The sequence below is a fragment of the Pipistrellus kuhlii genome, unplaced genomic scaffold (assembly GCF_014108245.1).
Source record: "Pipistrellus kuhlii isolate mPipKuh1 unplaced genomic scaffold, mPipKuh1.p scaffold_m20_p_1, whole genome shotgun sequence".
Classification (NCBI taxonomy): Eukaryota; Metazoa; Chordata; class Mammalia; order Chiroptera; family Vespertilionidae; genus Pipistrellus; species Pipistrellus kuhlii.
The window spans coordinates 42,038,265-42,052,592 of record NW_023425404.1 but is presented as its reverse complement, the minus strand read 5'-3'; the positions used below and the strand labels follow the sequence as shown (position 1 = coordinate 42,052,592).

The 14,328-nt window shown below is 35.2% G+C and overlaps 1 protein-coding gene across 4 annotated transcripts in view; it reads left to right on the top strand.

The window, feature by feature from the left end:
* UNC13C (unc-13 homolog C) overlaps window positions 1-12,254 on the top strand; it is a 503,072-nt gene extending 490,818 nt beyond the window's left edge. For all 4 annotated transcript variants that reach the window (XM_045582381.1, XM_036441424.2, XM_036441415.2 and 1 more), the window contains 3 exons: window positions 7,046-7,138; window positions 8,741-8,900; window positions 10,478-12,254. In XM_045582381.1, coding sequence (XP_045438337.1) covers window positions 7,046-7,138; window positions 8,741-8,900; window positions 10,478-10,763 — 539 coding nt within the window. In that variant the 3' untranslated portion in view covers window positions 10,764-12,254. The remainder of the gene's footprint in view (window positions 1-7,045; window positions 7,139-8,740; window positions 8,901-10,477) is intronic.
* Window positions 12,255-14,328: the final 2,074 nt, after the last annotated feature.

Here is a 14,328-nt window from a genome sequence, read left to right as displayed (position 1 = left end):
GGGTCAACCCTCCACTACTGAGCCATACTTTCTCCGCAGTGATTTATTCTCTTTGATGCTATTGTAAATGGGATTGTTTCTTCTCTTTCTAGTAGTTTGTTGTTAGAGTGCAGAAAAACAGCAAATTTTTACAGATTGACTTTGTACCCAGAAACTTTACTGACATTGTCTATTCATTCTAACGGGTTTTTTAAGGAGTTTTTAGGGTATTTTTTTTTCTACAATATATATAAAATCATGCCATCCACAAACAGGACAGCTTTACTTTGTCCTTTCCAATTTGTAAGCCTTTATTTCTTTTTCTAGCTTGATTGTTCTTCCTATGACTTCCAATAGCATGCTGAATAAAAGTAGCAAGAGTAGGCATCCATGTCTTATTCCTAACCCTAAGGGGGAAAAAATGTCAGCTTTTCAGTATTGAGTAGGATGTTTTCTTAATTTCTCTTTCTGATAGTTAGTTATTGGTATGTATACGTGCAATCATTTTCTAAATATTAATTTTGTATTCTGCTACTTTAATGAGTAGCCCTGCACAGGAGATAAAACGCAATGCTTTATCTTGGCCTAGTTCTTGGTCATCTCTTGAACAGTCTGTTTCAAATCACAGGGCCTAGAAATGCAATCTGCCTGGCCACACCTGCTGGTTTTGGTGGGGCTGCAGGAGCCAGTCAGAGTGAGTAGAGCTGCCTCTGGCGAATGCAGCATGGCAGATTGCAGCTGCTTGCCTGCAGCCTCAGGAGGGGCTGAAAGGAGCAAAGCATGGGAGTGGGCTGCTTACTCACCCCCATTAGCAAATTAGAGGAAAACTGCAAAAGTGGCCTCCACTGGTGCTGGCACTAGCAATGTCAAAGGAAAGCACTGAAATGGCTCCTGCCAGCACCTATATCCCTAGAGAGTCTCAAAACACCTCTGCCCTCTGGAAGAAGCTTTGCAGTTAGCAAATAAATCTCTTTCACATGTGATCTAGGCTCACAACTGCTGCTTTTGTGCGGAGTCCCAGGGTGGGTGAGTCTGTGTGTGAGCCCTTGAAGAGCAGGATCTCTGTTCCCTACAGCCTAGAGTTCTCCAGGTTGTAAGCGCAGCTGGCCTGTTGGCTTTCAGAGTCACGTGTTTTGCTGTGGGAGTTGGTCTCTCTGGTGCAGGCCCCCGACATGGGAGACACCTTGCTTCTCATAAAGAAGGGAACTGTGGTGTTTTTGTTTTGTTTTTCTTCTGTTTGGTGGTATTTGGGGAGATTTTCAGATCCCTCCCCATTGTGGGTTGCTGTGTCAGGGGTGGTATTTTTGCCCAAAATGTGTCTTTGACTTTCCTACCCATCAATGAGGCCCTTTTATCCTCTGTTGTCTGTGAACTGAACAGATGTGCAATCCCCAACAGACTTTGAAAGAAGTGATGTGATTGGTAAGTGATGATATAATATATACCTGTTCTTTACATAGTGACTTGTGGGCTAAAATTCTAGTAGCAAAGTTTTTATTTTATGCAGTGACACACATGTAATGTACCATGATAACTAATATTTAAATGTCTGGTTGGGACACAGATATTACTGAACTAAACTGTGAGAATTGGAATCCAGGCATATAACTTTGCACATACCATGCAAAGTGAGAATGGCTTGTATATCTAATCAACAAATAAATACAAATTGGTCATTTAATATATATCAAAAGAATATTACAAGTTTATTACATGAATTAGCAATAAGTATGGATTAACATTAATAGAGGTTTACTAATTATAGAATGTAGTTATGAAGGAAAAAATCTGCATAATTAACTGCAAAATAAGGCATACCATGGTGCTCAGAGTGGTATAACTCCAGGCCATGAAAGCAGACACCTTGCATTTTTTAAAGTGACGTTTATGAATAGCATGACTATTAGGCAATAATTGCAATAATAGTAAACTCTTTTAAAGCAGTTGTTTCTACTCTATTACTTTCCTAATGCCACAATTTTAGGATGTGTCACATTAAGCAGTCAGTTCTCAAGATTCTTTGCTTTGATTGAGCAGTAAGCTTCACATTTTGTGTTAGAAAGGAAAACATGCAGTGGAGAGTCTGGGAAATGTTTCCATCTGGGAGGTTTCACAAAAGTGTTCAGGCACTGCTGAGTGCCTACGTGGGATTTTTAATGTTTTTTTCCTCCCAATGCAACTGTCCATATTTCTTTAGAAAGCACATGCACAGGATGTAAGAGAGGAAGGCTACAGAACAGCAATTTGTGGAAGAGGAACACTTACATCTGTGCATTTAAAGAGAACCTTTTAAAAGGTTTAGATACTTCACTTCAGCTGCTAGTTGTTTTAAAACAGCACAAGATGTTTTCATCCATAACAAAAGACACCAAACAGAAACACATATTTTCACAATTAGAATGTTGTATTTTCTACCTTACAGATCTCTCCAATTCTATAACAACATAACTAAAGCCTTCAAATTACCTTAGCAATTAGAAACTCAGGTGAAGAAGTAACACCCAGTGAGTGCTTTGATGGAAGGCTTTCTCATTTAAAAATAATATCAAGAACTGGCCTGACCATTTTTTTTATGGCTACACTAGCAGAAACCAGCCATTGCTACCTTACTGCTTGTAGAAACACATGATCACCCATAAAAGTTTCAACCACAAACCCAAGCACTGAGCAGGCTCTGAACCTGAGAATAACACCAGAGGCAATTATGTAACCTGCATGCATTTTCAGAGATGCTGAGGCCTTTTTATCAGATTCCTGGTTAATGAACGTTTTTAATAGAAGGGAGCAGTTTTCCCTTGAATACTTGATGGATCTAATCATCATTCTACTGAACCCAGAAAAGCATTGGGAATTCTGAATTTCTTAGGAAGAACTCTAGTCACTCCAGGTGATGGTCTTGCAGTCTTTGGCCCGGGTAACCACAATGTCCATGGATTTTCAAACCATTTTTATATGTGGGCATTTTGCATAAACACTCAAGGGGTTTCATAACTTTGAAACATTGTGTTATTAATTATTGAACTCTAATAAACTTGGATTCATTTGCTGGGCAGTTATTACATAGGCTTTATAACAGCTGTTACATAGGAAGGTAGAAAATAGCATACATTTTTTTTAATTAGATATTTTTATGTTTTTTGTATATTTTTATTGATTTCAGAGAAGAAGGGAGAGGCGGAGAGAGAGAAACATCAATGATGAGAGAGAATCATTGATCAGCTGTCTCATTCACGCCACACACAGGGGATCGAGCCTGCACCCAGACAGGTGCCCTGACCGGGAATCAGTGACCTCCTGGTTCATAAGTTGATGCTCAGCCACTGAGCCATGTCAGTTGGGCAAAATTAGCTATTTTTATTCTCACTACAAAGCTGCCAGGTAGGTGCTACAAAAATAAGGAAATCAAGGTTGTTGGAGTTTTAATTATTCCTTAATAGGTGACTGAGACCAGATTTATAATTAGAGCAGTCCATTCCATTGTCCAGGGTTTTTGTACTATGTCATTGTATCAAGGAAATCAAGAACATAATTCAATTATTTATAGAATTTTTTAAAACTATTTTATGGTAGAGAAATTTGGAGAGGGCTTCCTAGGCTAATGGACAAAGGATTTTCCAAACCTGTGATTTGTCTTGATGAAAATATGAAGTATGTTTTGAAGAATCAGGCTAAAAGGTGGCAGCATGGCCAGCTGTGCAGATGAAGTAGAAATCAAAAGCTTCCCAATGAAGGGCTGGACTGCAGGACTTGATTCATGGGATAATGAGATGCAAATATTAGGCTTTCCAGAGAGAATGGAATGATCAGAGTAATCCATAGTTTATACAAATGATTTTTTATTATTTTTATTAAATTATTATCTGTGTACATATCTTATCATTCCCCCCCACCCTCCCTCCCCAGAGTTTTGTGTCCACTGGTTGTACTTGCATGCATACAAGTTCTTCGGTTGATCTATTATCTCCCCCAGATCTCCCTACCCTCCCACTGTAATTTGACAGTCTGTTTGTTGTTTTACTGTCTCTATATCTACCCTGTTTCCCCAAAAATAAGACAGTGTCTTTTATTAATTTTTTTCTCCCAACGTTGCACTAGGTCTTATTTTCAGCGGATGTCTTATCTTTCCATGCGCTAGGTCTTATTTTCGGAGGATGTCTTATTTGGGGGGAAACACAGTATCTTTTGGTTCATCAGTTTATAATGTTCTTTATTACCCATAAATGAGTGAGGTCATGTGGTGTTTCTCTTTCATTGACTGGCCTATTTCAAATGATTTTTTTAAAATAAATCTGACTATGCCACCCATGGACAAAAATTTAAGAGACTTCTGAGCAGTGCTAAGATAATATTTAAAGATTTTTAAATTGTATTCAGGATACCACCATTATGTTTCATCCATTTGCAGTTTGCAGGACACAGCATTCTGTTTTATGTATCCACACGTGTGCTATTTCTTCTGCTTCCTTTGTTTCAGAGATGAAATCTAACTAAATTTTAAAGAGCCTCCTTAAGCATTTTCTCCTTTTTAAGATCTATAATGATAAAAGTCGATGCCCTTCCCTGCAAAAGATTGGCTCATTATTCCACAAAACCTAAGAGTACTGAGAAAATAGTAGGAGCATTTTCATTCAAGTTATGAGCAAATCACAGATGTCAACTCTATACACTAAGGACCCAGCAGACAAATGGCACATTCAAATTAAGATTTTTGATAAGGATTTAATACACAAAGATATGAATAGGATATAAAAACGATGGAAGGAAGAGTAAACTAACCTCCCTTAAACTACAGTATCAAGGGAAGAAAAAGCAATAGAAGTAGGAAAGAGGCTATCTCTTAGCAAGAAACCTATTTTCTACTGCACAGATACCTCCCTTACTGATACTGCAGTCCAGTTCCATGCCATAACAGTGACTTGCACTATTATAAAGTTGTTCCAGTGTTTAAGACCTCATTCTGGTTATATTACTTCTTTAATCACTTACTGGATTCAAGGCTCCTTCTCTCTCTGCAAGCAGACAAAAATGGGAGGAGAAGGAAGGCATGGGCTTCTCTCCTGTGAACCTTTCCTCTCCCTCCTGGTGGTAGGTTCCCTGGTGTTGGGAAGGAAGAAAAGAGAGGAACAAGACAAATGACTCTTTATTTAAATGTCAGTGGTAAACATTGCTGGCCATTGAGTAGTTTTACAGGTCTTCCAGTTTATTGTTTTGGGGGAATTAGAAGCTTGTAAAGCCCATGGTGTCAGACTCATTTCAAATAGTAACTGGAGAACTGATGGATTCTTCCAAACTCAGGACTGGGCTACTCATTCCCACTGCACTTCAGCTGGTACTGGCATGCTACAAGCCTCAAGGTGCCTGCCTCTGCCCCATCTGTGAAATCCATGACAAGACCACAGTCTATGATTGCATCTTCCCTCTGGCACTTCAAACCCATCCAGAAACCATCTCCAATACTTAACAACCATAAATTTAAGGAGGTGGTCTCTGGACCCCTCTCTGGCTAGTTGTCCCTCACTTGGCCATGCTCAGGTCATACTGTCTGCTAAGAGGCAGCCAATTCAAAAGTGGAATGCCCATCTTTCTGGCACTTCCAGAGTTTAGGAGTATTTCTTTTGTATTTTCTTTCTTCACATCCAGGAAAGGAAACATTTCCCCTCTTTCTTTCCCCAGAAGCAAAGAATAGTCCCTTTACTAATGCCTAAGAGATCACTTTCTACCTTTTAGTTCTTTTATTATCGAGGGAGAGGGGTCCTTGTAGTGAACTGGCTCTTCTCAGCAGGTCCTATTGAGAGGTTCAGGCCCCAAACTAGCAATTATCTAAGATTAGAAACCGAAGTTTTCTTAGAATCATCTATTTTCAGATTCAATCATTAGCCATTTATTTTAGAAAAGTTCATTACTTGTTGATCTTCTATATTGCATATAAAAGTGTAAATTGCTAAATCTCTCTGGGGCAAAATTAAAATAGACAAATAAACTTTATTTCTAAGAATTACACTATAAATAAACTTTTAAATATGAAAATAATTATTATAGTTTGATTATAATAAAAATGATTGGAAACAACTGCAATATGGCTAAATTATGATTTGTTCATATAGTGGAACAATGGCCAACCATTAAATATTTTACTGTTTTGGTTATTATAAGCAATGACTCAGTAATTTATTTATTTTTAATCCTCACCCAGGGATATTATTTCCCATTTATTTCTAGAGAGTAGGAGGGAAGAAGGAGGAGAGAGAAAAAGAGAGAGAGAGAGCAACATTGATATGAGAGAGACACATCAATTGGATTGGCTTTCTGATGAATGCACCCCTATGAACCTTCAGTATGCAGGCTGACACTCCAACCACTGAACATACTGACCAGGGGTCAGTAATTTATTTTTAAGCAAATACTCTTGGAACCTTTACTTTGTAGTTAGTGCTGTGATATTCTAGGCTACATTAAAAAATGGGACATAACTTTACACAAATATATTGGGAGGGGGGATGAAAAATATAAGATAAATGATAAAGCATATATGAGTATATAGATGTATTAAGAGGTTGGTGTTATTATCCCTATTTTATAAATGAGCAAATTGAGATGTGAGAACACAGCAAATTCTTATCACAGAACCAGTAGTAGCATAACCATGATTTAAATTCAAGTTTTCTTGACCCCAAATCACAAGTAATTTTCAGTACAACATGCTTAACACTTGACTAATTTTTATGCCATCAGTAGACTTACCATGCTATATTGTAGCTGTATATTGGTCTCCCCTGGCGTACTGTGGGCTTCATGAAGCAGGTGCTCTAGAGCCATCTTTCTGTAATAGTAATACAATATCTGAGGATCATATGAAATTTCAGCTCCTTAGGCAAATATTATATCCAAGTCTCAAATCTGCACAGCAAATTGTATTTAGTGAACATATATCAATGTTATGTGCTGTTATTAAAAAGAGCCACTCATTTCCAAGAAAGAACATTTTCAAGTCCCTTGTGCAGATAACGTAGATGTCCGGTATTAAGTCGTCTGAAAGGTCAGGCCCTAAGCTTCTGCTTATTTGCAGGTCGTTCCTCCAAAGATTCAGTGGGTCAGATATCTGTTCATGTGGACATCACCACCACCCCAGGCACCGGAGAGCATAAAGTCACTGTAAAAGGTACATTTTGGATCCAGATAGGTCTAACAGCTCATCAGACTTTAATCTTTGCAAAAATTAATATTAAAATGTCATTTTTATCTGTGTTTGAATATGTGTATTAAGTTATTTTATGGGTTTAGAATGTCTTCCTGAACCAGAACTTTTATTTAAAAACAAATACATGCTACAGATAATTAACCTATGTAATTTGAAATATTTAAATACATTGGTGATTACATTTCAAAACTGTATATTCTTTGTGATTAATCCTATTATGTATATAATATTAGTGCTATGGTTGGCTTACTATTCACATAACCTACCTAATTCTTTCCCTAAGTTATTTTCAACAACTGATTTGATTTTTTAATGATGGTTTAATCTATTGGTTTATATTGTAAAAATATCACCTGAATGCAAGGGTCATTTCAGACATGAAATTAAATGGTTTATATTTTGCTTAATAGAACCATATTCTAAATCACATGTGTCAAACACAAGGCCCGCCGGCCAAATCCGTCCCGCCAGGCCTTGCAATGTGGCCCACACCGCGCTGTCATCACTGCACTCCGCTGCGTTTCCATCACAATGACAGTTTATGACTGTTCAGTAAACCATTCGGCCCGCGATTTAGGCTGGATTTTAGATTTTGGCCCCTTCTCTGATTGAGTTCGACACCCTTATTCTAAATACTATCCACTTCAATCAAAACCATGCCCTTCTAATATATTTAAAATTGCATTACTGAATGTATCTTTGTATTATAAAAATATCACTACTATCATCTATAACAAATTATGTGCAATAGAGAAATATACAGATAAATGTGCATGCCTATACATGCCAGTATCCTAAAAGATTTTGTCACTGTAGAGAAAATGCTAAAAGTTTTATGAAATTTTTGCAATAACAATTTTAGTTATAAGATACTTCCTTAAGAATGTCATCATTAAAGAATGGGCAAAGTATAAATATAAGAAGGTACACTTAAGAATTATGTGTGATACTTGAAATTAAGAAACAACTGTGTTTACAATAGGTGATTGGTTAAATATATGATTGAATATATATATATATATATATATATATATATATATATATATATAGTGGAATATTTGCAGTTGGAAAATATATATTGAATTAGAAAGATACCCATGATGAACTTAAAAAAATACAGCTACTTATAAGACTGCAATATATTATTATCCCATTCTATATGTGAATCAAATATTGAAACCATACACAAAATATTAAGGGATTGCATCTGAAAAATTATAGATTTTAAATCTATTTTCTAAATATGTAATGATAGATATAAATACTATTTTCAATATGAAAAGCATCATGTTTTTCCCTACACAAGGGGAATGAAAACTTTTTGCCACTCCAGTGTCACACAGCTAAGAGCTGAAAGCCCATCAAGTGTGCATTCCAGAGAGTAAGATGTTTTCCTTCAATAATAATTTCTTATCATTAGAGTTAGGACACTATCAAATGCAAGTTATAGCTTCACAAATCATTTTTTAAACAAAAATTCAGTGTAAGGACCAAAAGCGAGGCAGAGATTCCACACAGTCATTTTCTAACACTCTGCATCCCATCCCCTTTTTGGTTTTATAGTGATGGCTATTAATAACCTGAACTGGCAGACCACTGCCATGTTCCGCCCCTTTGTGGAAGTTTGTATGCTGGGACCCAACCTTGGAGACAAGAAGAGAAAACAAGGCACAAAGACAAAAAGCAACACCTGGTCACCCAAGTACAATGAAACATTTCAGTTGTAAGTCATGACCCAACTCATTTCTTCAACCAGGCAACAGTCACTATGCAACTAATAGTTACTGAGCATCACTGATCCCAGGCAGATGAAAAAGGCTGTTTTTAGTTCCTTCCATTGAGTCATTATCTGTTCAGTGCCTACCATATATCAGGCAGTACTATAACCATTGAGTACGCATAATAGGATTTCTCTGCTCTCATGGAATATACTTTCTAGAGATGAGGGACATATGCTAAACAAAAACCTATTGTGGTAGTATTATGTAAAGAATTAAAACAGGTCAGTGTAATAGAATGATTACTTTGTTACATTGGGTGTTCAGGGAAGCCTCTCTGAGTTTTAAATTGAAACCTAAGAAAAGTAAAACATTAGTCATGCAGAGGAGTGTTGACAGCATTTCAGGCCAATCAAAATGTTAGTGCATCCAAATGGAAGTTACCTGACACTGAATGAAATAAAAGATAATCCCTAGATTTTGGGGTAGTTGTTTACTGAGATGGGGGCATAGGGACAAGAGATACGGATATCAGAGATTTTCGTTTGATGTGGAAATGCCTATTGGATCTCCAAGAGAAAATATCAAATAGATAGTTGAATAAGACTTGAAAATGATCTGCATACAGATGAAATTCATTCCATAAATCTGGATAATCTGAACTAGGGACAGATAAAAAAGAGAGGTAGGCATTGGATCAAGCTTATGCAAGCTTGTGTCTACAGCATGCTTGATTAATAGAAAAAGTCACTTTAAAAGGAAGGAATGTGGATACTAGTTCTGCTGAGCAATAGATGTGCATTTATGAGTAAATCAAGAATATCTGAGAACGAATTGATGTTAAGTGCAGGAGAAAATTGTTCTCAGCATATCAGGATCCAGCCCTCCTCATTATGCTCACTTGTGCACTGACAAGCTGTCCTAAGTTGTTGTTAGTAGAGGCCACCCTCAGCCCCACACTTGGCAAGCCTGACTGTTGCCACATGAAAGAAGTGGCATTAAAGAATCAGCCTCTGATGGAACTAATGCACTCTGGAGATTTGTATCCAATTTAGCGTCTTGTAAATAGTGCTTGATAGCCTGTGCAGTGAATTCCCCTGAGAAAAGGTTCCCAGATACAAAGTATTCAGGAGCCTGAGGTAAATAAAAGAGTCTTTAATAAATGATGTTGAAATGACACCGATATTCTTCCGACATACCCTTACCCAAGCCTAGCTCCCATGATCCCCAGCAACCCTATCCTATCCCTATATCAGAGGGGAGACCCTGACTCCAATGATTAAGTACAGCCTAATGCTTTAATTCCAATTTCTATTGATATGTTTAACAACAAAGCACTAATGCATATTTAGATGGATTTCCTTTTTTTATATCTAGGGAAAGAAGGAGTTTTTAAGTTACATTACAAGTAATATTTACATAGACAGTCTAAGTAAAATTTTACATATATATATATATATCAGAATTAAAATATAGTGATGCTCTATTTCCCAATATAAAAATGTATAACATTTTTAGAACTGTGTTGATAACTAGGTGAAAAAAAAGTTTTGCTCAAAATTCATCATTTTAATCCACACAGCATTCTGGGTAACGAAAACCACCCAGGAGCCTATGAACTTCATCTCTCAGTTAAGGATTACTGCTTTGCCCGAGAAGATCGGATTATCGGAATGACAGTAATTCAGCTACAGAGCATAGCAGAAAGGGGAAGCTATGGGGCATGGTACCCCCTTTTGAAAAATGTTTCTATGGATGACACCGGTTTGACTATTCTTAGAATACTCTCTCAGAGGACCAGCGATGATGTGGCGAAAGAATTTGTAAGACTTAAATCTGAAACAAGATCTGCTGAAGAGAATGCTTGAAAGGAATACTGAAGATACCATCTTTGAGAATGCATAAACTATAATTGTTTGACTACTGCATGCATGTGCAAATACATGGGAATGTTTATTTCACTACATTTCAGTGTTTGCCAGTAATCACATACAATGTCTACAAGGTATGTGGAAAACCTGCTGAACTTGTATACATACCATCACTGGTGTTTGGGAAATAAATGTTCCATGAAGTGCCAAAACTATGATGTAAAGTGAAATATCCAGATATTTTTAAATGTTTATTTCCTCTCATTAACAATTTTTCAACCATTAGGCATACTGAAAAACAAGTAAGTCTTTTCAGTTCATCTATTAATTTTTTTTTGTTAAATTAGTTTCAATTGCCCATAGATCACAAAGATTTGTTACTCAAATTCTGTTTTATTTAGACTTACCTCATTGTAGATGTCTTAGAAATACCGTTTTCTATTATAACTAGAAATGTAGTCACCACTAGAAAGCATTTGTAATTTTATAGTTGAAGATATATTGTGATGATTTTTTGCATACAAATTAAAATAGAAAAGGTGGGAAATATTTTATGCTGACCAGTTTCCAACCTTTCTGAAATATCACTGTGAAGAAATGCTATTAAAGCAAACTTACACAAAGCAATGCTAAATAGTTTGTTAACAATGTTTGATATATTGACAAAACTTTGTTCTTCAAAACTGCCACAGTCAAATCACATTTGTTAAAAAGGTAAGTTGATGCACTTGCCACCTAGCATTATGTCTTGGCTTTATCAAATTTCATTATTTACAAAATCATGTGATGGAAAGTTTTTTAAAAAATTATCTATGATAAGTAATTACTATTAGTGTTTTCCCTCTGACAGATATGACTAACTCCTTAATTACCTAGCCCTGTAATCAGTTAAATGCTTTTTTTCTTTTAAAAATGTTCAACTATTTATACTAAATATAGCATTATTATATATTGCACTGGAACAAAAAGCCTTGTCTTCATCTACTTAATGAAAAATGTAAGACAGAATCTGAAGAAATTGCTTACAATCTTGTAATTTGTGTTATTGATGAGACCAAGATGTATCAGATGAAATAGGAAAACAATAACTAGGCTGGATTTTGAATATGAAATACTTCATGAATATTTGCATTTTCTGTATTTTTATGATTTGACTTTTTAGAGTCTATCTAAAATGTTGACTGTAGAACAGTACTTTGAAACATGCTCATGACTGTTAGTGGACAACATATACCTGCAGAAACAAGAACCAATTACAATGATTGTGTTTGGTGAACAAGCTGGTCTGGTATGTTAAGAACAAATTTAATATTATCATGAATCTCAGAATCACTCTGTTACTAGATGTGAGAACACAGACCAGTGAAACCCACTAATTCATGTAAAATTTTTAGGCAACTGCTTTGTTAATGACTTCTCCAAATGCATAGTGCAATGTGATCCTGTGGCATATGCATTAATAAATGGATATATATTGAGACCATGCAACACTTTGTTGTGTTTGCTGCCTTCTTATTTAATTTATGAAGCATCATTTCATTATGTAGGAATAAAAACTGCAGGGGTTTTTTGTTGTTTGTTTTTTAGTAGTTAGAATGATCTTCACATTGTTTGGTTCTAATATTGCATTAGAATTTGAAAAATACTTTCCCGGACATGTGTTCATGGAAACAGCGACATACTATAAAATAATGATCCTGAAAACAAGGAAGAACTGATGTATCTAAATACTGTTAAGCACTACAAGGAAGTCAATATTCATCATATAAACAAGCAACATGAAAAAAAATGTTTCATTATTTTAGTGAAGGATTCATTCTAGATTTATCTTATAACAATTTTACAGAACATTGACTTGAGCTCTTTAAGAGCACATTAGTGCCATAAGGCATGATACACTTTAATAAATTATATTTTGGGTTTGCATTGATTGATTACTTAAAATGTTAAGCTAAGTATTTTTTCCAAGCAATCGTTTAATTATATCTATTCATCTTTTTTTTTTGTATAAAATATATATGTAACGACAGCATGAACTAAGTCTGTTAATATCATAAAGTACAGGTATTAATATTCAAAAAGTTAAAATTCTACAGCCCTTGTTATTTCTCCAAAGGCAAGTATTTCTCTTGTCTCCAGAAAAAAAAAAAAAAAAACTGTTGTGTTTACATATTCAAATTAGTAAACACTCTGAGGCTCAGAGCAATCTCTATCAACAATGAACTCCATTAAAGCGTTGGGCAATTTATCTTATTCTAGATAAAATGCACAAAGACAATGCTCTGTTATTCATATACAGATGAACCTCTCTCATTAGGAGCTCTTAAAGAAATAAGTGAAAATCAAATTTGGCCAAAATAAAGTGCTTAAAGCCATAGTGGAACATTCATTATTTGAAGGAACTCTAATAAATGATTATTTAAAAAAGTAATCAAATGTCCCCATCATATCTGCTCCATTCTAAGATAATTTACATATTTAATTTCCCTTAAACAAGACACATTTATAAATGACAATTCTAGCTTAAAAAATTTCCATCCCTCAAATGCCAAAAGAAAGACATATATATCAAGTACTATCAACAACCAAGGTACCAAAGAAGTTCAAAAAGTATATGAAAATTTCAAGAAAGTAAATTCAAAGACATGGGAGATTGGGATTTCAATGACAGTAAATTCAAAAAAGCAGATCTGAAAAAATTCAATGATATACAAGAAAACTCAGAAAGTCAGTGAGCTCAGGAATAAAATAAATTAACAAAAAAAGTACTTTACCAAAGAGATTGAAACTATAAAAAACAAATAGAAGTGCTGGAGCTAAAGAACACAGTAAATGAAATGAAATGAAATGAAATGAAAATGAAATGAAATGAAAAGAAATGAAATGAAATGAAATGATTAAATGAATTAAAGACCTTAGGAAATAAAGCAGACTACATGAAAAAAAAGAGATAGTGATATTGAAAATAGAAATATAGAAAGGGCTCAGATGGAAGGAGAGAATTGGGAACGAACTTTATGAGATCTAACTCCATTACAAAGAACAACATAAAAATAATAATGAGTATACCAGAAGGAGAGAGAGGAAACAGAGGAGCTATTAAACAAATAATAGGTGAGAACTTCCCAAATATATGGGAAGATCAGGACCTTGGAAACCAAGAAGCTAAGAGTACATCTAATTATCTCAATGCAAAAAGAACCTCTCCAAGGCACATTATATTAAAACTATCAAATGTTTTACAAAGAGAGAATTCTCAAGGCAAACAGAAAAGAAAACTGCAGCCTATAAAGAAAATCCCATTAGATTAGCATCAACATTTTCAGCAGAAATATTACAAGCTAGGAAAGAGTGGGAGTAAAAATTTAAAATATTGAGAGTAATTACCAACTAAGAACAATATAACCCAGCAAAGTTTTACTATAGATTTGAAGGGAAAATAAAGGCTTTTCCAGACAAATAAAAGTTGAGGTAAATTACTACCAGACCAGCATTACAAGAAATGTTGAAAGGAGCTCTTATACCAGAAACAAAACAACAACAACAACAAAAAAAAGGTACA